The sequence below is a fragment of the Mirounga angustirostris genome, unplaced genomic scaffold (genome assembly GCF_029215605.1).
Source record: "Mirounga angustirostris isolate CCGP_5_RB_7025 unplaced genomic scaffold, mMirAng1.0.hap1 SCAF_5, whole genome shotgun sequence".
NCBI lineage: Eukaryota > Metazoa > Chordata > Mammalia > Carnivora > Phocidae > Mirounga > Mirounga angustirostris.
Genome location: NW_026991713.1, coordinates 5,200,932 through 5,227,032, shown reverse-complemented (window position 1 = coordinate 5,227,032; position 26,101 = coordinate 5,200,932). Strand labels below are relative to the sequence as shown.

The window sequence follows — 26,101 nt, the reverse complement described above, 5'->3', positions numbered from 1 at the left end:
TCTAACCAGCAGGTCCATCAGGACATACGCTGGGCTGTGCAGAGTAGATTTTAAGACCGATGGGATGCCATTGGTGGGTTTTGAGGGGTCTGGGACGTGAGCATCCAGGCAGGGGTTGGGGTGTGAGAGGCTGGCTGTGGGGCTCGAGCAAGGAGGCTCCTATGTGGTCCAGGCCAGAGGAAGAGGGGAAGAGGGGCTGGCTGGTTGGGGGCGTGGGGGTGGAGGGATGGCCTGAGGCACAGCTCGAAGTTCGCTAGGGGCGGGGTTGTGGGGGTCTCTGGCCTCGGCGGCTGGCTGGCTGGTGCTGGCCACTCGGAGATAGTGAGGCCGGGAGGGACTGGCTTGGGCTGCGTGGTGGGGAGGGGAGAGGGAGAGACGGAAGAAATCGCAGATCCGAGTTGCCTGCGAGGCATCTGAGGGCCAGGAGGTGTGGCTGGGTGGTTGGGGCTCCAGGGACAGAGCTTTCCGGTGGGGCTGTGGAGGCAGCAGGCTCAGCGGCCCAGTGAGGAGGAAGCTGCGTGCAGACGCCTCCGAGCAGGCCCTGCGGAAGCCACAGGCCTGGAGGAAGTGAGCAGCGTGGCCCCTCCAGCCCCCCACAGCTAGGAACTTAACTTTTATTTGGAAGCCAGTGATCACGAGCTACAGCTTCATTCCCTGGTGTGAAGGAGGCAGCCAGGTGAGTCCTCCTGGCATCTTAGCTCACGGGAGCCCTCGGCTCGGGGCTTTCTGCCTCTCTCTAAAGCTCGGGAGTCAGAGCTCAGCGAGGGAGGGCTCCTGGGGGCTTGTGGAAACGGACCCCAGAGGACACAGCCTCAGCTGAGGCTGCACGGGGAGGGAGTCGGGCCAGGCGAAGCCCGGAGCCCCTCTGCCCCTCCGGCCCCCCAGGCTCGGAAGCGGCCATTCCTCCCTCCTGGGGCCGGACAGGCAGACGGGCACCATCCCATTGCGTGGCCAAGCGGGCAGCCTCCCTTTCCCCCTCCAACCTCCCCTGAGCTTCATTCAGCGTGCGGGGAAGAGAGGCCACCCGGTTTCAGATGAAGAAACAGGCCCGGGGCAGGGAGGGTCTGCCCGGGGCGGCCGACGGCTTGAGGCCGTTCCAGCTCTGTCCACTCCAGTGCCTTCGGTGAGCTCGGAGTCCGGCCCTGTCTGTAAAGATCTTTGGGACCAGAAAGGGAGGGGATTTGTCCAATGTCACACAAGGAGAATGAGGAGGAGCCAGCCTGGAACCTGGGCCACCTAACCCCCAGGCAAGGCTCTTTCCTTTTCTGTGGCCTGTCCTTTGAACTGAATCCTGTCCAAAAGGAGCTTGGAGGCCTATCCAGGGGGTAGTGTTGGATCCTCGCCTCAGGGCAGGATGGAGCTGCCAGGGCTGGCTGCTAGGGCGATGGGGAGGCTGCAGCCCCTGTGAATGCCCCCATCTTTGGGGGCCTCCCTGGGGGCTGGAGATGGCCACCATTCTGATGCATGACACCCCAGCCCCAATGTCTGTTTGGGACCAGAAACGCTGGGGGAAGACGCAGGGGCTGAAGAGGGTGGCTGAGCAGGAGAGGAAGTGAGCCCAGCGGAACAGGAAGGAGGCCAGGGCTGGCTTCTGAATGTGCCCGGTCCCGCGGGCGGTGAGCCCGGCCCCCTGCCCATAATGAACCCGTGGAGGGGGCTGTACACACTCTGTAAATGTTGACCCCTCCCATGCTGGCATGAGCAATGAGACCCCCCCAAACCACAAAGAGGCCGAGGTGATAAGCCTTCTATCCCCTGCACCCCCAGGGCCAGCAAGGGAGAAATGGAGTCAGAGTCCTTATACAACCTGCTGCAGCTCCCTAAGGTGACGGGCCCGCCGACGGAGGAGGAACTCCCACAAGGTGCCTGTCCAAATGGGGCTGTGCTGGGGGGGCGGGCGGGGCGGGGGAGGTGAGGGTCTGCATGGCAGGAACCCAACAGGCGGGTCTGGGCGCTGCCTTGCTTTCCAAGTTGTCATCCGGCACCCAGTTCTGTTCGGCCCCTGCCGATGCCTTCTGCTTCACCCTTGACAGCCGCCTGCCCCCGCTTCCAGAATCTTCGGCAGGCATCCCCATTCCCCTCGTGACCGCACATCTCCAGGTTAATGGTGATGTTAAGAGGAAATTCCAACTGCTGCTGTTTATTTAGTAGTAGCAGCATCTCATTTACTGCTCTGAGGGTAGATGTTCCCGCCTCCTTGGTGTACACGAGGAAACTGAGGCCCAGAGAGGAATGTAGCAGGTAGCCTGTGACTCCTTTACTGTGGCGGATAGCAGACATCTGACGCCTCGCAGAATGGGGGCTTGTCGATCTGCTTCCTTCACACGCCTGGGTCCCTTTGCAAAGGGGGGTGGCCGTAGGACGGGGGAATTCCGCAAGTCTGTTTTCTGAGCTTGGGGAGCTTGTGGCCGCTGCCCCTGAAACCTCCCTCCCAGGAGACAGTCGGAAAGGACAATGCAGGTGCCCCAGGCCATCCTCACCCTGTTACAGAAAAGAAGAAAATAGGGAGCAACCCAAAGGTCCTGCTCAGCAGAGGCTTTAAGCGAACTCACTGGAATTTATGTCACCTTTCAAACCTAAGTGTGATGATGGAGAGAAAGGGTTAGATAAGTGAAGTGAAAGAGCAGAATGCAACTTGATCGAGATGCTGTGAAGACAGCCTTTCGAGATAGGCGCTGTGGCCGAGAGACCCCCGGGGGTGGTGAGCGAGACCCTGGCGGCCGGGCGGTGGGAGGGGGCCGGGTGCAGGGGTGGCCCAGCGTCACGAGGCTGACTTCCTTTGTCGTCCCGGGGCTCTCTGTTTATAGAGGGTTTGAGGCTGGAAAGTGTCATGAGCAAAACTGCTGTTAGCGGTAGGGCTTAGTTATTTGAAAAAATATTTATTTTGTGTTTTACGGTTGATTTAGAACTATTTGAAGTACTGGCAGGCAGAGCTGGAACGTGTGATGATTGAGAACGGCAGGAAGCCTGCTCTGAGAAGGGGTGGGGTGAGGGTGGGGTACCACCGGAGCTGTTCACCCACCAACTCCCCAAGCGTTGGTCCAGAGCCGGCTGGTACCCAGCGGGTTAGAGAGCCCTCCTTCTTGTCGGGAGATATGGGGCTGGGTAGTACTTGAAGGTTTTCAGAACGTCTAGGAAAAGTCCCCAGCTGCGTCATATGAAGACAGAGGCATTGCATTTTGTGAATTTGGGCAAGGCAGTCCCCACAAGGTGACTCAGTTTCCCCCATGTTCATTGAGACTAGATGATCTTGCAGTTCCCTCTCAGCCTTGACAAGTGTGGGTTCTGTGAGTCTAGAATGTCAGGAAGCTGCTGACCAGGATCCTGGGGCTCAGAGAGTCAGCCGGGGTGGCCTCTGGGTCCTGCCCACACCAGGGAGCCGGACAGATGCAGGAGGACTCCGCCTCGGGCCCTTGGTGCCCAGCCCCTGGGCTTGCGTGAACCCTGCATCTTCTTAAGTGGGTAGATTTGCCAGATAAAACACAGGAGGCCGAGTTAAATTTGAATTTCAGACAAGAAATAGTTTTTCAGGCTAGGTATGTCCCCAAAATATAAATATTGTTGTGCCTGAGGATGAGCTAGTGCTCATGAGGGAAATGAGAGGGAAAGGCGTTTAGGGTGTGGTGGGAACAGCATGGCAAAGAAAGAGGCGTGGAGGACGAGGTGTGTCTGGGAAATCCGAGTCACTTTAGACGTTTGCTGCTCAGGGTGTGTGTGTGTGTGTATGTGTGTGTGTGTATGTGTGAAGCACAGGACTAAATATCCCTCGTGTCAAGGTACCTGCATACAGGTGACCTGCAGGGAGAGAGCTGCCCAGCTCCCTGCAGTGTCCGCACACATGTGTCATGCTCACCTCTGCTTCCAGGAGAAAAAAAGAAATACCTGCCCCCCACTTCCCGGCAGGATCCCAAATTTGAAGAACTGCAAAAGGTACGGCAGCTTTCTGTGGTCTCTCCTGATTTCTCTGGAGGGGGTCTTTTCATCTTCTTGGGGTGGGGACAGCAGGCCACCTGCGCCCCCCAACCTCAGGCCAGCGGGTGGTGACCCTGCAGGTCCCTGGCAGACCTGTTGAATGACTACATGAAAGAACATTTATTGAGCACCAACTGTGTGCCTTTACATAGATGATCCCAGCAAGCCTCACGACGGTCAAGAGGCATCTGCTGTTTTGCATCCCATGGAGGGAATAGTGAGGCCCAGAGGGGTGACCTGACTGGTGGGGGACACAAGGCTGGCCAATGGCTGACCAGAACTGGAGTTTGACCCAGGCCCCAAACCGTGTGCCCTTTCACCTGTCGGAGGCAATGGAGAACTGGCAAAATGGGCAGGAATGGGCGTGGTTCACCCAGGTCACCCAGTTTCTCCATGGCTCTGAGTCTGCCGCTGTGGCTCCTGGACCAGCTGAGCACAGGCAGGCTCAGGCCTCCGTTTTCCTCTGCCCTACTTCTCCAGTCTCCACATGGCCTTTCTGTTGCCTCCTCCAGGGAGGCCTCCTGGCCTGTACCACCTTCCACCCCCAGACTGTGGCCATTTCCCATCCCTTCCTTTCTGCCTCCTGTTCCCTCGCTCCCTCCATCCCACCTCTCCCACCATCAGGCACTGGGATGCAGGGCACAGCCAGCTCGGTCCCTCCTGGAAAACCTGATGGGGCGCTGACATGTCTTAGTTTGGGCTCCTCCAAGAGCTGATCCTGAGATAAGGGTTTGGGTGTAAGTAGTGAGTCAGCAGGTAATAGAGACAAGGAGATCAAGTAGGGAAGGGAGATGGGGAGGGAAGGGGCCGCCAGGGCAGGTGCCGCTGGTGGAAGCTGAAGCCTGCTGGGCCCCTCTGGGAGCAGGGGCGGAGGTGGAGGAGCTTGGGGGTTTCCTCACCAGCTCTGGAGTAGCTGGCGCTGCTCCCTTAAAGGCTCAGGGCTCTGCTTCCTGCCCTTCTGGCCTGTTGAGCCCAGGCAGGGTGGGGTGCCTGGGCAGAGCTGCAGAGGGGGTGCCCCACAGCTGAAAGTCTGGGGGATAGGGTGGGACACCCACAGCCCCTGTGCCGGTGTCCTGGGGTTGCCACCACCAAGTACCATGAACCACGTGGCTTAAAACAAGGGGAGTTGATGGTCTCCCAGCCTGGAGGCTGGAAGTCCTAAGTCAAGGTGTGGGCAGGTGGGTTCCTCCCGGAGGTTCTGAGGGGGATCCCATCCCAGGCCTTTCTCCCGCCATCAGAGGTCTCCGACAATCCTTGGTGTCCCTTGGTGTGTAGACGCGCCACTCCAATCTCTGCTTCCTTGTCACGGGGCCTCCTCTGTGTTCCCAGTATCATGTCCTTCCTCTCCTTCTGAGCTCTTACCAGAGGTGCCTGCTTCGTGTCCAGATTTCTACCAACAGCCTCTTCGAGGCAATTTAGGCTCTTCCTATCAAGGGCCTTCAGTGCTCTTCCCAGTTATCCAGTCCCACAGCCACGTCCCCACTTACAGGGACCAGTTACAGTAGCTTCCCGGCACTGACACCTTGCACAGGACAAAAGACAGCCCCACCATGCCCTGGTCCCTGGGAGCCCAGCGCGGGCCCCTAACTCAGCCTGGGAGAGGAGGGAGGGCTTCCCAGAGGAGGTGACATTTGACCTGGCCTTGAAGGATGGGTAGGAGTTGGCAGGTGGGAGGAGGGCATTCCAGGCCGAGGTCAGAACAGAGCCAGGTGGGGGACCAGGTGAGGAGTGGTCCCGGGTCAGCCGTCCTCTTGGGATCTGCAGGTGCTAATGGAGTGGATCAATGCCAAGCTCCTCCCTGAGCACATTGTGGTCCGCAGCCTGGAGGAGGACATATTTGATGGGCTCATCCTGCACCACCTTTTCCGTAAGTAGCAGCTCCCAGGGCTGCACGGGTCTGGGCCCCAGCCCCCCAGCCCGGCCCCTCCAGGCCCCCAAGGGTGGGCTCCTCACTCAGCTTCACCCTCCTGCCCCCTGCTGAGTGTCATGTATGGAGCACCTGCTGTTTATAGGCTGCGGTGGATAACAAAGAACCCAGGTCACTGGCCTCGGGCTGCCCCCGGCTGCTGGAGAAGACAGGCCAGCAGTGAGACGACCCAGGCGGGTAGAGGTGGGCTGGGCTCCTGCCCAGGGGGGGGACCCTGTCTCAATCTGGAAACACCTAGTGCTCCCCAGGTCGCCTTTACTCTCAGAGCTGCCTCCTGGCCCCAGGCAGGTCCCCTACCCTGCCCCCAGGTACCCTCCCCCTTGCTGTTGAGATGTCAGGTTTGGTCTACACATCTGCCTTCTGCACAAAGCTGTGAGGTCCCAGAGGCCTGGGGTGGTCCCGATTCCGGTCCTCAGCCGGCCTGGGAGCCCTTTGTAGTTGGTGACCGAATGATCCTACCAGCCCCTTCCCCAGCACCTGCCATGGAGCAGGTGTGTTAATCCTCAGAAAAACTCTATCCTGTTAGTATCCCCATTTTACAGATGAGGAAACTGAGAGGCCTAGTCACTTGTCCAAGGTCTCAGAGTGAAGAAGGCGGGGCAGTCAGGATCTGAGCCTAGGAGTCTAGGCCACACAGCCTTGCAGAACGGAGGTGCACAGAGCTATGCAGAGGGCTAAGGGAGCAGGCACGGGGTGGTCAAGGTGAGGGGGCCAGTGGAGGGCAGCTCAGAGGGCGTGGGCTTGCTCAGGTCACACAGCTTATGGAAGGGGCGGTCCCCCAGTGCCCTCCCCCCTTCCCCCTCCCACTGTACTCCCCCCTCCCTCCCCCTCCTCCCTCTTCTGCTTCCCTCCACCTCTCCCCCCACTCCTTCCCTGGCTCTCCCACTCTCTCCTGCCCTTAGAGATTCTGACCGGGCTCAAGCTGGAAGTGGAGGAGATGGCTCTCACTGCCCCGAGCCAAAGGCGCAAGCTCGAGGTGGTCCTGGAGGCCATCGACCACAGTCTGCAGGTGGAGGAGCAGCAGCTCAAGTGGAGCGTGGGAAGTAAGTGGGGCCTCGGCTGGGGCAGGGTCTAGGGGAGGGCGGGGGGCGCCTGGGTCCCTTTGCACCAGTGGCCTCTGTTCACCTGGCAGCTGTGCTCACCTGCCTTTGGTATGGGGACACCCCGGGGGCTTGGAAGAAGCACGGCCTCCTGGGCAAAGTCGTGCACCTGTTGGGAGCAAACAGCCCTACGCACTTCCGGACCGCCGCGGTGTGGGCGGCATAAACTCGGTCAACCATGCAGCCCCTGTTTGAATCCCAAGCACCGCGAGCCCCCACTTGCCTTGTCAGATGGGTGCTACCAGTCCTCTTTCATTAATTGGTTTAAGTTATACCTGCAGGGCAGGCTTGTGAGAAACGAGCATGAGCACAGCACCCAGACCCCGACCCCAGCCCATTAGCAGTTCAGTATGACCTTCCCACCATTCGGAACCCCACATCCCTCCCATTTTCCAGATGAGAGCACTGAGGCAGAAAGGGGTTCTGTACCTTCTCCAGGGCTGGGGGTGATGATGGAGCCGTTTTCAAGCCCAGCTTTGGTTGGGTCTCATGCCACTGCCTTTGCCACTTGGTTTAAAGACTCGCTTTCAATGCCCGATATGTATAATACTGGCCCTGAGTTAAGTCACACTCATCTGAATCCAGCAGTTTCTCCCGGCAGGACCCCGCTGTAGGGCATCGGGTTGCACACAACTGTCAGCAGGGACTGCCTCTGTGTCTGAAGCCCCGTCCACACGGTGCCTTGTGCTGCATTTGCAGAGCGGGGTGGCAAGAGCAAAGGGTGACTGTTTTGGGTTCAGAATGAGTGTCTCCAGAACTCTGCCTTCCAGAAGGCTGGACGCAGAGCCCCTTGGTCTTCAGAGGGTGGTTGTGACCACAAAGAGACCTCCATGTGGTCCCAGGGTTGGGCAGCCCCTCAGCTCTGACCTGTGCCCCCCCAGCCATCTTCAGCAAGGACCTGCTGGCCACCTTGCATCTGCTCGTGGCCCTGGCCAACCACTTCCAGCCCGATCTGCCCCTTCCGACCAACGTCCAGGTGGAGGTGATCACCATGGAGGTACAAGGCTGGGCCTCAGGGGACCCCTGTGTGTAGGCTGAGCTGACCATATCACCATACCCTGGATTGGGGGTGCTGCATGGGAGGGGACTGACCCTCCCTTGAGATAGATCACATTCCTCCAGGACAGCCGTGGGCGCTGGGCTGGAGCTGTGGGTGGGAGGTGTTGAGAGTCCAGGGGGGCCATAAGTAGGTCTGCAGGCTGGCCAGTCCCACTTACCTCAGTAGATAGCATCTGCTGGTGGGGGTGGTGTTAGGAAGGTCCTGGCTGATGGCAACCATGTCACGTGGGCCATAAGTGGTCATCTGTTCATGGCCTTTTGGGAGCCTTCACAGCCTTGGCCCATAGCACTGCAGTGTTGTTCCTTGGTTGCTATGGAGGGCTGTGACTATACAAGGGAGCTTTCTCAGGTTTCTCCACCTGCACCTCCACCTCCACCCTTGCTCTAGCACACTCACAACTGTGCTGAAGTTCATGTCCCTGGAACCCACGGCTTCTCCCTCAGGGAGAGTTTGAGCACCACAAATGGGCCCCCACCTACTCCTGCTCTCCATTACTCCTTCTCCCAACCTCCCAGTACCTGGTGAGCATTGGGACTTCCTGTCTTCGAGCTTACCTTTCACTCAGGTGAAATCATCCTTACTTTTTTCAAAACCATTGATTGAAATTCTCTACTAAGTAGTGTCGTGACTTTGTTTATAGTTCTTATGTAAATCAGAGGTGACTTTATTCCTTCACTCCTTCACTTATTCATTCACTCATTCATCAATCCATCCACCCACCTGTCCACCCACCCCTCTATCCACCCTTCTACCCATCTATCCATCCATCCATCCACCCACCCATCCACCATCCATCCATCCATCTATCCATCCACCATCTATCCATCCATCATCCATCCATCCACTCATCCATCCATCATCCATCCATCCATCCACTCATCCATCCTCCATCCATCCATCCACTCATCTGTTTACCCATCCATCTACCATCCATTCATCCATCCATCTCCACTCATCCATCGATCCTATCTGTCCATCCATCCGTCCATCCATCCATCCATCCGTCTGTCCATCCACCCATCCATCTGGTCATCATTCATTCATTATTCAGATCAACTCATGTTCATTGACTCCCTATGAGCCAGGCACTGGGTGAGACTCTGGGGATACCTGGGGAACAAGACAGACATTGTTCTCATCCTCATGGGGCTCAAGGCTCATGAGAAAGAAAAACATTGAGTCAGGCCACAGTGATGAGAGCTGTCTAGGAACCACCTCTGAGGAGGGGATGAGGTAGAGTGAGCTGGGTTCCTTGGGGCTGCTCTGGCAACTACAGTCTTTTAATGGCTGGCATGGGTCCCTGAGTTTTCTGGGATTACTCAATTTCTTCCCCTTTTTTCTTTCTTAGAGCACCAAAAATGGTCTGAAGTCAGAGAAATCAGTGGAACAACTCACTCAGTGCAGGTGAGGGAAGAACCAGGACCTATAGCAGAGGCCAGGTTATGTTTTTTTGAGAATGGGCCGTGGGGCCTGGGGCCGGGGTCCGATCTGCCCTTTGTGGGAGGGGCCCTCACACCTCCCTAGCTTCCTCTTAGCCCCCAGAGGGCCTTGCTGACCCCTCAGCCCTGCTGGGAGCCCTTCCATCTTGCTGGGCCTCACAGGGCATGGCCCTTTATGGGCTGTTAGGCATGCCAACCCCTGCCAGCTCATTTCATCCTCTGCACAACCCAACAAAACAGGCAGAATTGGGGTTAGAAAAGGGGCTGTGGCTCCCAGTCCTGAGATCACACCATAGCCATTGTGGGCCAGGAGGAATCCAGAACTGGGGTCAGAGGACCCCGATGCCATGTTGGTTCCCCTTTGCCTGGTGCCCAAGTGCTGGATATGGGTGAGGGAATCATCCATGGCAGGGAGATGCTGCAGTTGAGCACAAATGTTATAACAGGATGACAGAACCCCGCTGGCCTCCCAGTGCCCAGAGACAAGCACACCAAACACTCCCTCATACCACCAACATTTATTGAGCACCTACTGTTTACCTTCGGTCTGTCTGGGCAAGCAGGATGCTCAGCCAATGAGCTCTTCCCTCTGCCCTCCTGGAGGGAAAGGCTCTCCCAGGCAGTGCTGGCCAGGTCTTTCTGGGCTGGTCTGAGAGTGGGCCTCTTGCAGGAGGTTGTAGGTTCTCCTTTTTCCTCTAACATTTGCTGAGGGCCCACTATGTGCAGGGTGGGCTGTATAGCTCCTGTGACCCGTTTGACCCTCACAGAGCCCAGCTTAAGGAGTCAGTTCTCTTGAGCTCACAGGCTTGGCATGCAGCCCCACCTGGGCTTAGCTCCCCATCGGTGGTATATGAGCTGTGTGACCTTGGACAAGTCACCTCCCACAGTGCTGAGCCTCCGCTCCTCTGAAAAATGGAGACCCATTCCTACCTCGTGGGCTGTTGTGAAGGTTATAGGTAATGTGTGCTTGGGGGCCTTCCCCCACCTGGACTCCCTCCAACCCTGGGGTCCCTCCAGTCTATGGCTCCTGTGGGGAGTGGAAGGTAGTGAAACCAATGGAAAGTTGGATGACCAGTGTCCACTGTGACCCAAGCATGTGTGCTGAGCAGGGCAAAGATTAGGAGGAGGCCGACTTTTGCTGGCCCCTCATGCCAGGGCATCCGGTTCACATGCAGGCCCATTTAACCTTCCCCAGGGCACCCCGGGAAGAAGCCTTGCTCCCCTCTGACTCAGTGAGGCTGAGTGACCTCGCAGTCACCCAGCTGCTCGGTGACCCTGACCTGGCTCCTCCTCTGAGCCAAAGCTTCAGGGTCTGGAAATGAGCCTGGGGAGCTTGAGTGGGAAGGTGTCATCTGTTCATGATACCACATTCCTGCCCCACTTAGGCTCCTACAATCATCCTTCTCCACCCCTTTATGAACTTGGAACTCTGTGATGGCTCCCCTCAGCTCCCAGCCAATGTCTCGGGCAGCACGGGGGCGTCTCTCCCTCTGGCACCCTGGTTCACGCTGATGAGCTCCGGGTCTCTGCTTTAGGCTGCCCACTCTGCCCTGCACAGCCCAGTCCCCTGCTGAGGGCCATGGTCATGGGGGCGGGGGGGGGGGCACCTGGCTCCCCTGGGACCGCCTGGCCTGCTTTGGGCCCAGACCCTTGCTTCTCAGGGGCGGGGCTGGTGTGGAAAATTTGACACAAAGTCAAAGGAAAACCATTCAAAACAAGAAACACAGAGTGAAAGAAGCCAGACCCAGAAGAGTGTGTGCTGTGTGATTTCACCAACACGGACTCCTGGAACAGGCAAAACACATGCACAGTGGGAGGGATCAGAGCAGTGGTAATCCTGGTTGGGGGGTCATGGGGGTGGCAGTGGGGAGAGCATGTGGGGGTGCTAGGAAGGGTCTCTATCTCTTTGGGGTGCTGATCCCACAGGGGATATGTAAAAATGCACCCGTGATAAACGTACAATTTGTGTGTCTGGTTGCACATATAATGCCTCCCGCCCCGACCAAAATGACAACCACAGAAATGATAAAACCCAGACATAACTCGGTGCGGAAACCTCCAGGGAAGGGAACGGGCCTCTTTCTGGCCATTTGCTCTGCACAAGGACCCTCCCTGCCTGCTTATGAAGCTGCGGGGGAAGAAGGAGCCGCCAGCTTCGTTGTCAACTCTGCACGTGCCAAGTCTTGTCATATGAAGAAACTAGAGGTCTGAGGACGGTATATATATTTTTTAACCATTTCTTTGCCTTTCTCCCCCTGCAATTTCCCTTTAGCACAGACAAGGACCAACCTGCAAGTGAGTACTATTGTACCTTAAGGGGATCTGTTCCTCTTGGGTGTGTGTTGACACAGATGTGATGACGAGGGGTGACTTGCTGGGCATTCTCACCCCCTTTGCGCCCTCGAGCCTTCTTCTGGTCCATTTGTCCCTCCTCCTGTCTGTCAGTGCGTCCATGGATCCGGCTATTTCCTCTCCTGGTACTGCTCGTGTGGGGGAGAGATTTATAATCCCCACCAGTGGTGACGGTGGGTTGTTACACACGTGTGGACTCTGGAGCCAGATGGCCTGGGTTCGAACACTAGTGCTTCCTCTCGGCAGCTGTGCAAACCTGGGCAAGTGCCTTAGCCTGTCTGTGCCTCAGCTTTCTCATCTGTAAAATGGGATTAATGACGGCACCTACCTCTTGGGCTGGTGATGAGGGTTGAAAGAATTTGCAAATGTGCTTAGCACAGCGTGGGTACCTCATCGTGGCTGGTCTGGGACGTGGCCGCTGCTCTCGTGACAGACCTCTTCACCCATTGACTGGTCCAGCCATTCCTTCCTTCCTTCATTTTTTATGATTGTTTATTTTAGTTTTCTTTCTTCTGTTTTTTTGGTATTGATGTGAACTCGTGGACTTTTTTTTTTTTTTTAAGAGAGCGTGGGAGGAGGTGGAGGGAGAGGGAGAGAGAATCTTTTTTTTTTTTTTAAGATTTTATTTATTTATTTGACAGAGAGAGACACAGCGAGAGAGGGAACACAAGCAGGGGGAGTGGGAGAGGGCGAAGCAGGCTTCCCGCCGAGCAGGGAGCTTGATGCGGGGCTCAATGCCAGGACCCTGGGATCATGACCTGAGCCGAAGGCAGACGCTTAATGACTGAGCCACCCAGGGGCCCCGGGAGAGAGAATCTTAAGCAGGCTCCCCACTCAGTGCAGAATCCAATGTTGGGCTTGATCACATAACCCTGAGATCATGACCCTGAGATCATGGCCTGAGCCAAAATCAAGAGTCGGATGCTTAACTGACTGAGCCACCCAGGCGCCCCCAGAACATGTAAATTTTTATTTGTTCCATATGTTTTAATCAGTGCAGTATTTTTTCTTTTTTATACTGACATTATACCATCTATAGCCAATGAGAATTTTATTTATTTGTCAGAGAGAGCATGAGAGCATGCACAAGCAGGGGGAGCAGCAGAGGGAGAGGGAGAAGCAGGCTTCCCGCGGAGCAGGGAGCCCGATGTGGGGCTCGATCCCAGGACCCTGAGATCATGACCTGAGCCGAAGGCAGACGCTTAACTGACTGAGCCACCCAGCATCCCTCATTCATTCATTCTGCAGCCGGTTGGCCTGATTGGCTGTTCATCCATCCATCCACCCACCCACCCTTCTATCCATCTATCCATCCATCCACCCACCCACCAGTCTATCCATCTATCCATCCATCTACCCACCCACCAGTTTATCCATCTATCCATCCATCCATCCACCCACCCACCCTTCTATCCATCTATCCATCCATCCACCCACCCACCCACCCACCCTTCTATCCATCTATCCATCCATCCATCCACCCACCCACCAGTTTATCCATCTATCCATCCATCCACCTACCCACCCTTCTATCCATCTATCCATCCATCCATCCACCCACCCACCCTTCTATCCATCTATCCATCCATCCACCCACCCACCCACCAGTGCATCCATCATCCATCCATCCCAACATGATTTTCCTCCCTAAGCCCGCCACACTTAGGACACATTGCTGTATGGGCCGGGGGTTCCTTGAGGGGCACCCCACCTGGAGAGCTGGAAATAATGTCCTGTGAGGGGCTTCTGAGAACAGGCTGAGGGAGGATGTGTGGGGGAAGGAAGGAGAGGGGAGGTGCAGGGAGGCTGGCTGGTGTGTGTGTGTGTGTGTGTGTGCGTGTGTAGGGCAGCATGAGGATGGGGGTTGTTGCTCAGAGAACAGAGCTTGTCGGGGGGGCAGCATGAGGGTGGGTCACATGGTGAGGGGCAGGGACACAGAGCAGCACCTCCTCACAACCCTTTTCTAGCACATTCACGCTGTTCCGGCTCCTGTCGACTGAGCACACGTTTGCCTTCCATTTCCTGGCTCCTTTAGGGACACGATTCCCCTGAGCACGGGCCAAGGGGTCTGGAAGGAACCACTGGTGTTTCCACCATGTTTATGGGTGCATTTGAAAGGGCATGCTGCTATCTGGTGCTACCTTTCCCTTTCACTAAAGAGGGAGCCGAGGCCCAGAGAGGTGAAGTGACTTACTCAGGGTTGCACAGCTGCTGAGTGGCAGAGTCGGAAGGTAATTTCTGCTAGCTAGCTGGGGCATTCGGTGCCGGAGGACTGGTCTCCCCCAGGGAGATGCATGGGCTGCAAATATTAGGAAGACAGCTTGTGGGAAAAGGGCATTCATCTGAGGACTCGGGTGTCTGAGGCGGGCCCAGGGCCTGAGCTGCTGAGCTGCCAAGATGCCTCTTTTGTTCCCGAGTCTCACAGGCATGACTCAGCTGCTGAGGGTGCTGGCCTTTTGCATGGTGCAGGGCTCGATGTCCTCATTCTGCCAATCCAGAAATGCTGGGGAGGAGACCTATAGGCTGAGCGTCCGTGTGGGGCTGGCCCCTGCTCAGCCACCTATGTCCGCTCTGGAACCTGTGGGCAGAGCAGGGGCCTGGGAGGAGGCAGGGCAGCTTCCCGAGGACGGGGTGGTGGCGGAGCAGACACCATAGGCATCGACTACAGAAAGGAGGACCATTAGTGAAGCCCTACTGTGTGCCCAGCCACCACGCCAAGTGTGTTATGTAGCCCCAAATTTCATCTCTGCAACGACCCCATCTAGTAGGTATTACCAGCCATACTTTGCAGATGAGGACACCAAGGCACAGAGAGGGGAGGCAGTTCCTCCTGGGCCACACAGCCAGGGGAGCAGTGACCCAGACAGACCCAGGCCCGTTTTTTAAATTCAAGAACCCGGAGGTAGAACGACAGCTCCCTCTGGACTGGGGACCCTGAGAAACTTGTATGGAAATACAGTCCCTGTTTGGCCCAAAGACAACGGCATGGTAATGAGGTGTTTATTGGATCTGTCTGCAGAGGACATCTTTGATGAATTATTTAGGCTGGCTCCGGAGAAAGTGAACACGGTGAAAGAGGTAAGAGAGATCAAAGCTCCTAGTCGTGCTCCCGCTTGTCCACCCTGAGTCCTGCAGGATGAAGGGGAAGGAACAAGGCCCTCGCTCCTCACCTGCTGTGCTTCGGAAGCCACGCAAGGGGCTTTCTGTCCCCTCCCGAGCGGGAAGGTGGCAAACCGGAGCCCTGGGCCTAAGGTCCTTGTCTTTCCTCGGGTAGGCCATTGTGAACTTCGTCAACCAGAATCTGGACCGCCTGGGCCTGTCTGTGCAGAACCTGGACACCCAGGTAGGGACTCAGCCGTGGGGCCCCCAGGCGGGGAAGGGCCATGGGGTGCAGGTGGGGAAGAGGGTCCTGCGGGGCCCTGGGAGCCGGGTCCCGCCCCCGTGTGGCCCAGGATGTGTCGCCTCTCAGAGCCGTGGGGTCCTCCTCTCTAGTGGGGGGCTGTTGCTGGGAGGTAGCCTCACCAACCAGGGACACTGCGGGGATCTCGTGAGGCAGGGACTGTGGGTTCCCCCATGCGGTTGGAGTCTCCCTCGTGTGACTGCATTTGCTCATGGTGTCACGTGCCCGGCGCTGTCTTAGAGCCTCTGTGGGCCCCCCAGTTGCCCAGCCCGCCGCAGCTGACTTCACCGAGTGCCACCGTGGGGCAGGACAGAATCTTACCAGTCAGCCTTGTGCAGGGGGCCACGGCCTTCCATGAGGACACCGTGCACCCGTAATGCCCCCTCAGCACAGAAGGGAACAGAGAAGCTGGGAGGCTAGTTGTCAGCCCAGGGCCTTCGGGGGGCGATGGAGCCTGCTGGCCACTGGCCTCATCCACCTGCCACCGTGTTTCCGCCCATGCAGCGTGGTGGCCGTGGGGGAGGGAGGTGGAAGGCAGGTCTGGCCCCCGGTGGGCCAAATGGCTTATGGTGATCTTAGCCAGAGCTGCTGACTTCTAACGCACCTGGCATTAGCCAGCGAGGGATGGGCTGCCAGGTACCTAAAGGCAATAAAGTCCTCACTATGTGCCAGGCCCTGAACAAAGTGCTTTACATCCAGTAACTCCTGAATCCTCCTGACAGTCCCTGCGGGGGGGAGCAGATACTACTCCATTTTATAGATGAGGACACTAAGACACAGAGATGTCGAAGAACTCATGCAAGGTCACCCAGCAATAGAGCAGAGGACCCGGGATTTGAATCCGGGGTGCTGAGGCCCACAGTTTGTGCGCATCAGCACGTCCCACGGTGGCCACACGAGAAGCCGTGTGTGACATGGTGTGGTGACGTGGCAGGCTGGCGATACCAGGCTCTGGACCTGATGGGTACCAGATGGACACGTGCGGCCTGAGCTCTAAGGACACCTCCTTCACATTATCTGCGTGGCCTTGGCTTGGCCTTCTCTGAACCTCAGGCTCCTCTTCTTTTAAAATGAGTTTAAGGAGACCAGCCTCATAGAATTGGGAGCGACAAATAAGATGATGAACCTCTGGTGTTTACCATAGGACCTGGTACACTGTGGACATGCCATAAATGCTGAATTTGGGGTTTTATTATATCTTATGTGGGTATTTAAGGATGATCCTGTAGGTTTCCATTTTACCTGCTTCTCGTCTTTCTCTCTCCCTTGGCGAAGGAATGGCGTTCAGAAAATAATGATATGTGGGAGGACCGTATGTAGAGACTGTCGGATAAAGGGAGAAGTTGAAGTCCCTGGTATTTTGGGGGTATTACCAGGGAATATCAGCAGAAAAGATTTCAGACTGAACTAATAACATCGGAACAGACTTAATATGGGGAAATTCTATTAAGGACTTCGAGTGGTGGTTTTCCCTCCAATAGCTAATCTTGTGTTTTGTATCTTTGAAGAGATTGAGTAGGATTACGCTAGGATATGATACGCTGGTGGCGGGCTGGCGGCTTTATCTCTGACCATACAGACGGAGCAGGTAGAAATATTAACGTGGCAGCCAGTAAAATGAGCCCCGTGTGCTGTTCTCTGCCTCTTCTGGAGGAATAATTTTATACCCGACTCTGTTTTCTCCTATGCTCCTGTAGCTCACGGATCAGTATGTGGTTTAAATAGCAATATTCAGCTATCTCACAAGATAATGTGAAAAGAACCTATTTTATGGAGCGTGTGGTCTGTGTCAGGTGGCCGGTGAGTGCTTGCTACCTGCTGCCGCCGATGTTTACAACACACTGCAAAGGTCGGAGATGTTGTCTTTAAGTCTCAGAAAGACAGTTGAGACTCAGAGAGGTGCGTGCTTCCTCAGCACCACACAGCCCGCAGGAGGCAGAGCGGGAGGCAGAGCAGGAGCCCTGGGCCGTCTGCCTCCAACGCTCTCCTCTGCAGTTTGCAGACGGGGTCTTCTTACTCTTGCTGATTGGACAACTGGAAGGCTTCTTCCTGCACTTGAAGGAATTCTACCTCACTCCCACCTCTCCTGCGGAAATGGTAAGTTTTCCAGAGGTTTCCTTGATGTAGGCCTTATGGAGTTGGCAATACCAGTCTCCTTATTCACTTCCAGGAGAAGTGAAGGGTGGAGGGGAAGTTTGTTTGGTTGTCCATATATCTACCCATCCATCCACCCATCTACCCAATTCATCCGCCCACTCACCTGCCTGCCCATCCATTCATCTGTCTATTTATCTGCTCATCCACCCATCTACCCATCCATCCAACCATCCATCCATCCATCCATCCATCCATCCATCCATCCATCCATCCATCCATCCACCCATCCATCCATCCACCCTCACACATATCCATTGACTTGCCTATTTGCCCATCTACCCAGTTTATTCATCCATTCACCTGCCCACCCATCCATCCATCTGCCTACTTATCTGCTCATCCATCCATTTACCTGCCCATCCATCCATCCATCCATCCATCCATCCATCCATCCATCCATCCATCCATCCATTCATCCATCCATCCATCCATCCTCACACCTATCCATTGACTTGCCTATTTGCCCATCCACCCAGTTCATCCACCATTCACCTGCCCACCCATCCATCCATCCATCCACCCACTTATCTGCCCATCCATCCATCCACCTATCCAGCCCCCATCTGCCATCTGATCCTTCATTTCTTAAGGTCCTGCTTGGTGTCAAGCTGTGGCATGTGGGTCATAAAGATAGTCCCACACAGCTCCTGTTTTTGAGGGCCTCTCAGTCTATACCCACTGTACTCTCAGTGATGTGTGGTTCCCCAGGGCCACAATGAAGTGTGTTGGTTCAGGGAGGGTGGGTCAGTTGGGGACCCGGAGGAAGGAGCGGTTGCTATGATCTGAAGGAGTCTGGGAGGGCATAAGAGGTGACACATGTTGTTGATCAGCATTTGCTTTGCAGAGTGAGGGCACCCCAAGGGGAGGGAACAGCATCAGCAAAGGTTCAGGTGTGGACAGAAGCACGGAAATCTCAGGGTTGTGTCCATCTGTGGTTTGCGCTGCTGCATGGGTGGGCCAGGGCATGGCAGGGGTCAGGAGTCTTCCTGTGGCCCCTGCAGGCTGGTAGGCTGCTTGGGGGACGTCTACACCAGTCCAGGCAGGAGGGTCTGCGTCCTGACCCGGGGAAGCCGGGGAGAGGATGACAATGCTGGTGGCAGTGACAGGCTTGCCTACATCCCCACGCACAGCCTCCCCGCCTGGCGGGCTCCCGTTCCCCTGCTCTGCTCTTCAGCCCGCTGGCCTCGCCAGCCATCCCGCGGGGCACCACGGTGCTAGAGCTCCTCGCGCTCTCCCCGCTCGGGGTATTGCCCAGGCTGTTCCCCTGCCGGGAAGGCCCCTTCCACAAGAACCATCGACATGCCAGTGAGGGCAGGGGATTCTCACTCCTCTGCAGATGAGGGGCAGCACCGGACCCCATCATCCGGCCCCACGTCGGGGCAGACGTGGCAGGGGAACCAGAAGCCTCGGTCCGGTCCCTGCTCCACCACCAGCTCACGGCCTGCACCTTGGGCTTCTCGTTTCTTCCCCGTGGGCTCACAATCCCTGCCCTGCCCACCCCTCAGACCACCCAGACGGAGTCTGGAGGGTCACAGAGGGGAAGCATCGAGGGCGGGCGGTCCCTGGGGCCCCTGGCCTGCTCGGGACCGGCCAGGAGTCTTCGTGAGCATCAGCCCTACCGGAGGTGATGCCGGAGGCGTGGCTGAGATGCGCTAGAGCACTGGGCAGGTGGCGGCCTGCCCAGGACCCCAGGTGGCCTGCTTAGCTCTGTCCACGCCAGGGTCGCTGTGGCCCGCTGGAAGGCACCCCCTTTATCTCTCCACAGTGGCTTCTTCTGTAGAGTAGGAATACGAAGCAGGGCTGCAGGCCAGTTCCCAGAGCCAGCCTTGGGGCCGTTTGTGGGAGAAGGAAAGATGTCCCTTTGGCCTACCTGTGGCCCTGGGGAGGGTGAGAGCCTCAGTCCTGGGGATGGATCAGACCTGTGCTGGGCCACTGGGAGGGCCCAGGAGGGTCAGAGCCCAGCTGAGGTGGTGGTGCTTACCCTACAGCCAGAAGGCAGAACACAGAGGTGGGGGAGAAGGCAGGAAGATGGAAGAGCACGGGCCAAACGCAGGCCAGGGAGCCTGGGGAAGGGGCTCAGAACCGGGACCCAGAACATCACTGGTGTCCCCTCTTTGTTACTTAGGTGTTGGGCTTCATGGGACTTCAAAGCCTCTGCCCAGGATTCGGCATGCTTGCAAACCCCAGTTACAAGCCAGGGACAAGCATTCTTACTCCTGATGTCCCTGGGGGCCGTGAGCCCGCTCTAGCCACCGATTTTAGAACCAACTTCCCAATCTGAGCCACACTGCATAGCGGGGGCGAGAAACAGCCTCTTTGCTCAGACCCCAAGAATGAATTTTTATAGGACATTGTAGGTAACCTCAGCCGCAGGAGCGTATGATCAAAATGCCAAAGAAGTTATTAGCTGGAGGGCGGGGACCACAGCCCTCCGCCGGTGGGACACCCGAGGAATCGTACGTAATCTTGGCAGAGTGGCCCCTCGAAATTGGATGCCTTATTATCACACCTTCCTTGCCACTGGTGTTTATGTGAGGCCGTCATCCCTTCCAGGAAGACAAGCGAGGGACAGAGGGAGGGAGGCGACTGTCTGCTCTGCAGAAATCAAAACACCGGCATCGGGAATCGTGGGCTTCCTCCCACATTCAATTATTTCTCCCTGGGAGGATTTGAGCACATCCTCCTGGATGACAACCTGCCCTCAGCTCCGTGCAACGTGGTGGTTTTACTTTTATAATCTCAGGCCGTGCGTGGAAGGGACGTGACACCAGGGGTAGAGCCTGCTGAGACGTCTCTGGAGCCTGCAGGGCTCAGGTCGAGTATGGGCTTGACGAGCTGAAGCAAGTGTGATCATTTTTACAGTGTCAAGAGACAGTTCTCAAGGCACCAACTCCATGAGGGCAGGGAGGGGGTCTGGTTTGGCCCCCTGCTGCCCGGCCAGCCCATAGTAGATGCTCAGTAAATGTATTTTAAATAAGCGAGTGGACAAAGTGTTTCCAAAACACTGGTCCCACGAGGTGCTCCACGACAAGTGGATCCTATGGTCAAACAGCTTGGGAAACCAGCTTTAGACCTGCTTTGCCCCACACCAGGCCGCTGTCCCCAGGAGAAGGGCAGGGTCGTTTTGATTGTATTGAGGCCTAAGGGAGAAGCTAGCCACGAATAGGGAAAACCCCACTAACAGAGCATGTGCTTTGAGCCAAGGGCTGTTCGGGCCCCCCTGGGCTCCCACCCGGCACCCTGGATCAGGACACGGGGCAGATGGTGGTGACTCCACTCTGCAGGTGAGCAAGGTAGGCCCAGGGGTGCCAAGCGACTTGCTGGAAGTTACCCCATGAGCAGGGATCTGAACCCACGAGCGCCTCGGCATGGGCGGCTGCTCCAGCCTCCAGCCCACTTTGCACGGACATCAGAGTGAGACAGACCTGGTTCTGCCACTTTCCATCTTGTGAGCTCGTGTGAGCCCCTTGGCCACTCTGCACCTTCTCTCCTCAGCTGTTTCCGATGGGGCCTCTGTTGCCCACAGTGCTGGGGCTGCAACAGAAAAGGCCAGGATAAACCTGTGTTCTTTTCCCTGCCTAAGTCTCCTTGCCCGGCAGGACTTACCTCTAGGTGTCACCCCCACCAGGAAGCCTTCCCTGACCTCCGGACCGGACGCCCCTCGCCATAACTGCCTTCCCCACTAGAGGTGGCCTCCTTGAAGTGTGAGGCCTGGGACTTGGGGGCCCAGGCCTGGGTTGGGGCTAACATCTGGTGGGCTCTTATCACAGCTGCACAACGTCACCCGTGCCCTGGAGCTGCTGAAGGACGAAGGTCTGCTCGACTACCCCATCAACCCCGAAGGTGAGCGCGTGGCCCACGTGGGTGCTGCGGTGTCGGGGGATGGCCTGTGTCGGGGTGGTCCTCTTGCTCAGCACGGGGCCTTCCCACGACGGGAAGACAGCTTCCACCCACCCTGCTGGAGGAGGGGGCCCGGGGAGAGGACACAGGGGACTGGGGACCCCGGGGCAGGCTGTCCAGACGGATGAGACCTTGAGGAATTATATGTGGGGGGCACCACAAGAGGGGTACAGGGGAGGACTGGGTGGGAGGAGGGAGGCAGGGCCATGTGATGGGTCCCAGGACTCAGGCCTAGCATGACCAACCGTCCTGTTTGACCCCGGGTTTAGCCCTGACGTCCCGTGTCCCAGGAAGCCCCTTGGTCCCGGGCCAAGTGGGACTGTGGTCACCCCCCTCCTCGCCCCGGCCAAGGCCTCACCAGCTGTCCTGCTCTCCTCTGGCCCGCAGACATTGTGAACAAGGACGCCAAGAGCACGCTGCGCGTCCTCTACAGCTTGTTTCGAAAGCACAAGCTGCAAGAAAGCACAGATAGCATGCCCCGTGGATCCCCCAATTAGCAGTCACTGCCCCAGAAGCTGCTTCCCGGAGCCTGCCTGCCTGCAGCAGCCGCGGGAAGACCCAAGGGCCCCAGAGGGACCTGCCCCACCGCACAGCCCGTGCCCCCCGTTTCCTGTGTGTCTGCGGTGTGCCGGCCCTGCCCCCACCCCCATTCCCGTGTCCAAGTATCTTTGAATTCAGCAGGCATGCATGGATCTGGTTTGAGCCACCCCCTGGCCTCACTCAGCTTATATTAACAAGTGTTATTTCTGGGAGGGATCTGGGGAGGCTGTAGTGTCCTGGGAGAGACAGTTCAATCTGCATGTGTACGAGCTCACCCCCCTCCCCTCCCCAGGGCAGCTCCCCTTCCCACGGGCCAGGCGTGGAAGGTGCTCGGAGTCCCATCTCTGAGGGCACCCGTGGGGGCAGCCGAGAGCCCAGTGATGCTGACCTTCCCTGAGGCTCCAGGGCCTGACCTGGGAGCAGAAAGGACTCTTGGGTGTCAGGGCAGATGGCCAGAGGCCCCAGCCTGCCCACAGTTAGCTATTGCTAGCCTGTCTCTCCCTCAGGGGGATGGACATGGCTCCACAACCAAGCCCCCGAGCCCCTTGGGGCAGCTAAGGTGGTTACTTGCCAGAGGAACCGTGGGCCAGGCCCCACCCCACAACGGTGGCAGAGAACCTTGCCCAGAAACCCCGAAGGAGAAATCTTTGTGGTCTCCCAGTCTGTCCCGGGGAGGGGCCTTGCTCTCTCTCTGCTGAGACTTGGCACTTGCTGCCTATGTTTCGCAAAGAATAAGTCCCTGGAGGAGGGCTGACCGTGGCCGTCCCAGTAGCCGACGTGGGGCGGGAACCAACCAGGACAAGGCACAGGGGGCAGGGGGGCAGGGCTGGCAGGGGAGGGCTGAGGTGGGCCCCCCGGGGCTGCCGCTGGGCTTCTCCCCTGCATTCCCAGCTCAGGACCCCCATCGAGGACAGAGCCCGCTAGGTCTGGGGTCATCACAGTTTGACGGCCTTGGCCTTGGGGAGGGCCTTTGCGGTAGGGGGCTGGTGCGGGCCAGGCCATCTCTGCCTCCCCGGGGCCGCCGCCACCGCTGTGCCCGTTGGGAGCATTACCTGTGTATCCTCTGGAGTATCTCCTGCTCTGAAACCTCCTTTGTCTGATATTAATACAGCGAGGTAGCTTTTCCGTCTTTCTACTTTCCAACTCTCTGTGTCTCTGTATTTAAAGAGGATTCCTTACAGACACAAATAGTTGTATCTTTCTGACCAATCTGAATGCCTCTGCCTTTTAATCACAGGATTCAATCAGGTTTTTTTTACTGTGGTAAAACACACTCGATAGGCTGGCCATTTTGGCCATTTTGAAGGGTATGGTTCGGTGTTATCACGTACCCTCAAAGTGCTGTGTAACCATCACCACCATCTGTCCCTCGAATTCCTTCCATCTTGCCAAACCGAGACTCTGTCCCCCTTAGACAGTAACACCATCCCCCACCCCCTGCCAGCCCCTGACACCCCCCATCCCTTCCCCCTTCCTGACCAGACCCAGGGGCGCAGCTTCCCTTGGGGGACCCACCCCACTCTCCATGTCCAAGTCAGAGCTCGCCCCTTCCCCTGTCCCACCTCCTGATGCCCCATCTCAGCCTCCTGGCCCCCAGGCCACAGATCCATGGCTCATCCAGAACCCCTTCCCGGGGAACCAAGTCTTGCCCTCAGCTTGCCTCTTAAACTCACACCCTCCTCTCTTCCCCTCTGCCTCTGGAGCTGTCCAGGCTCTCACCCCCATGCGGGGCCAGGATACGGTGACTCCGCAGCTGGGCTCTCTACCTTTCTCCCCTTTGACCCCAGCTCCGCACCAACACTTGGGGTTTTTCTGTCCTGGGATTGTGATTACATTAGTATCCTGCTTTAAATCCCCCCTGGTCCCCAGCCTCTCCGCAGCATCCGATGCCCTGGGCCCTCCCAGCATGCCGACCTTGTGGTCTACCCCCTGCCCCACCCCAACCCTTCCTGTCTGCTTTCAGCTCGGTTTCCGGGCCTTTCTGCTGCTGCCCCTGCCTGAGATGCCCATCCCCCTCTTCCAGGAGCTTAGTTTTCACAAAGTGACGATCCTTGAGGAGTCAATGAGGGAGGGGGAGCCCCCGGTGGCACGGGGTGGACGCCTGGGTGTCCTGCCTGGCGCTTGGAGGCTGTGGAAGCCATAGGTCTCACAGAGGAGACCAGGGAGGCGGACAGGGAGCCCTTCCCTCCGTTTAGCTGGCTGTCCCTGCCCCCCACCCCGGGGAGTCTGACTCCTGCAGGGGTTGCGGGGGAAGTGGGAAGAGGGATGATGACAGTGGCTGAACGGGAGGATAGGCAGGCCTGAGAAGAAGCTGGCAGTCTGGGGCCGGGTGTGCAAACAGCTTTGGAGTGACGGGAAATGCCTCGAAGGAAGGCCGGGGTGCTGCGGAGTTGAGCCGCTTCCCAAAATAATCCAGGGGGGCAGCTGTCGCAGATTCTGAAACTGGGTCTGGCTGCCTGAGCGGCAGGAAGCCCCGGGCCCCACACCAGCCCCACTCTGGGAACAGATGGCACTAGGAATATTTTTTCTTTTACCAAAGGCAGCTGGTAAGCGAACAGCTTGTCTGGAGAGAAGTGTGTTCCTCCCTGCTCTCTCTCTCTCTGGCAACAGATCAATGCCGCTACCTCCCCTCCTCCAGTCCCTGCCCCTATGGGCTCTTTCTCTGTAAGAGGCAGGGGGACATCACAGGCCTTTCTTACCTGGGAGCTCATGGGGTCCTCACCCATGGGTGGGTTTAACTTAGGGAGCGGCCAGGGTGCCTTGATCTTGGGGCAGCAGGTTCTGGGAGTCCTGGCTGGTTGGGCAGTGGATGATGGGGATGTCCCGGACATGGTTCTTCCAGGAAGAGCCAGCCAACTGATCTGGGTTGGCCAAAAACTGCACGAATTCATTCAATTATCCACGAGCATTTCAAATCGATCGGTATGCTTATTGCTTGTAAAGGTGATACATTAAGGCACAGATGGGATTTTACATCTGTACAAATCATTGCGCACAAGCCATTCCTAATAGACCTTCCCTGAGCACCTGCCAATGTGCAGGCCCTGGGCTCAGAGCTGCGGATATAGAGATGGTCAGATGGAGGCCCTGTCCTGGAGGAGCTCAGAGCCCCATCGGAGGAGGCAGGGAGGTGCGGTGGTTTCAGTGCAATGCTTGAGTCAGATTCTGGGCGGGAATCCTGGGTGCATCCTCCACCTTCTCTGTGATGCAGGGTGAATCACTCACCTCCTTGAGCCTCAGTTTCCTTCTCTGTCAGACGGGAGCAAAGGAATCTGGTTTTTGTAGGGTTACTATGAAAGTGAAAGAAGAGAATCCATCTGACATTGTAACATTGCTGGGCACATAGTGTTCAATAATGTCAGATGGCATCACCACCATCACCACCATCACCACCATCACCATCATCACTACTACCATCACCACCACCACCTCCATTATCAGCATTATTATCACCATCATTATCACCACCATCATCATCACCATCACCATCATCACCACCATCACCATCATCATCACCATCATCACCACCATCACCATCATCATCATCACCACCACCACCACCATCACCACCATTATTACCACCATCACCATCATCACCACCATCACCATCATCATCATCATCATCACCACCACCACCATTATTACCACCATCACCACCATCACCATCATCACTACTACCATCACCACCACCACCTCCATTATCAGCATTATTATCACCATCATTATCATCATCATCACCATCATCACCACCATCACCATCATCATCACCATCATCATCATCATCACCGTCACCATCATCATCACCACCATCACCACCATCATCATCATCATCACCACCATCACCACCATCATCATCACCATCACCATCACTATACCTTCAAAAACAGAACTGAAAGACCCTCCCTCCATGGGTTCTGGTGAAAATGCCATCACATGAGGTCCGGGCCCCAGCACATAGTTGGAGTTCAGGGCCAGACATTAAGAGCTAGCTCATCAGGTAACCTTACCTGGATTTTGCATGTCCCCTGCCCCCAGGCTCTGCTCGTTGAAACCCACAACACTACTCAGCACACCAGAGGCACTGGATAAATATTTGCTGGCTGACCCAATGACAGGGACCTCTTAGCTCTACTGGGGTGGGGCAGATGCAGACCTGACGCCCCAGGAAGCCAGTGTTAAAGCTGAGCTCAACTCTAGACTCACTGCTCTGACCTCCAGTTGGTTTCCTTGGCCCCTGGGTTCACTGGCCCCTAG

At 56.9% G+C, this 26,101-nt stretch overlaps 1 protein-coding gene across 1 annotated transcript; it reads left to right on the top strand.

Moving 5' to 3' along the window:
* Window positions 1-379: 379 nt before the first annotated feature.
* PARVG (parvin gamma) lies at window positions 380-21,999 on the top strand. The gene is made up of 13 exons (XM_045872359.3): window positions 380-676; window positions 1,768-1,862; window positions 3,866-3,930; window positions 5,737-5,839; window positions 6,802-6,942; window positions 7,881-7,996; window positions 9,408-9,463; window positions 11,771-11,793; window positions 14,870-14,928; window positions 15,125-15,193; window positions 17,246-17,347; window positions 21,178-21,250; window positions 21,695-21,999. Exons 2-13 carry the CDS (start codon window positions 1,784-1,786, stop codon window positions 21,802-21,804), a joined length of 996 nt encoding a protein of 331 aa, XP_045728315.1. The 5' UTR covers window positions 380-676; window positions 1,768-1,783; the 3' UTR covers window positions 21,805-21,999.
* The last annotated feature ends 4,102 nt before the right edge of the window (window positions 22,000-26,101 follow it).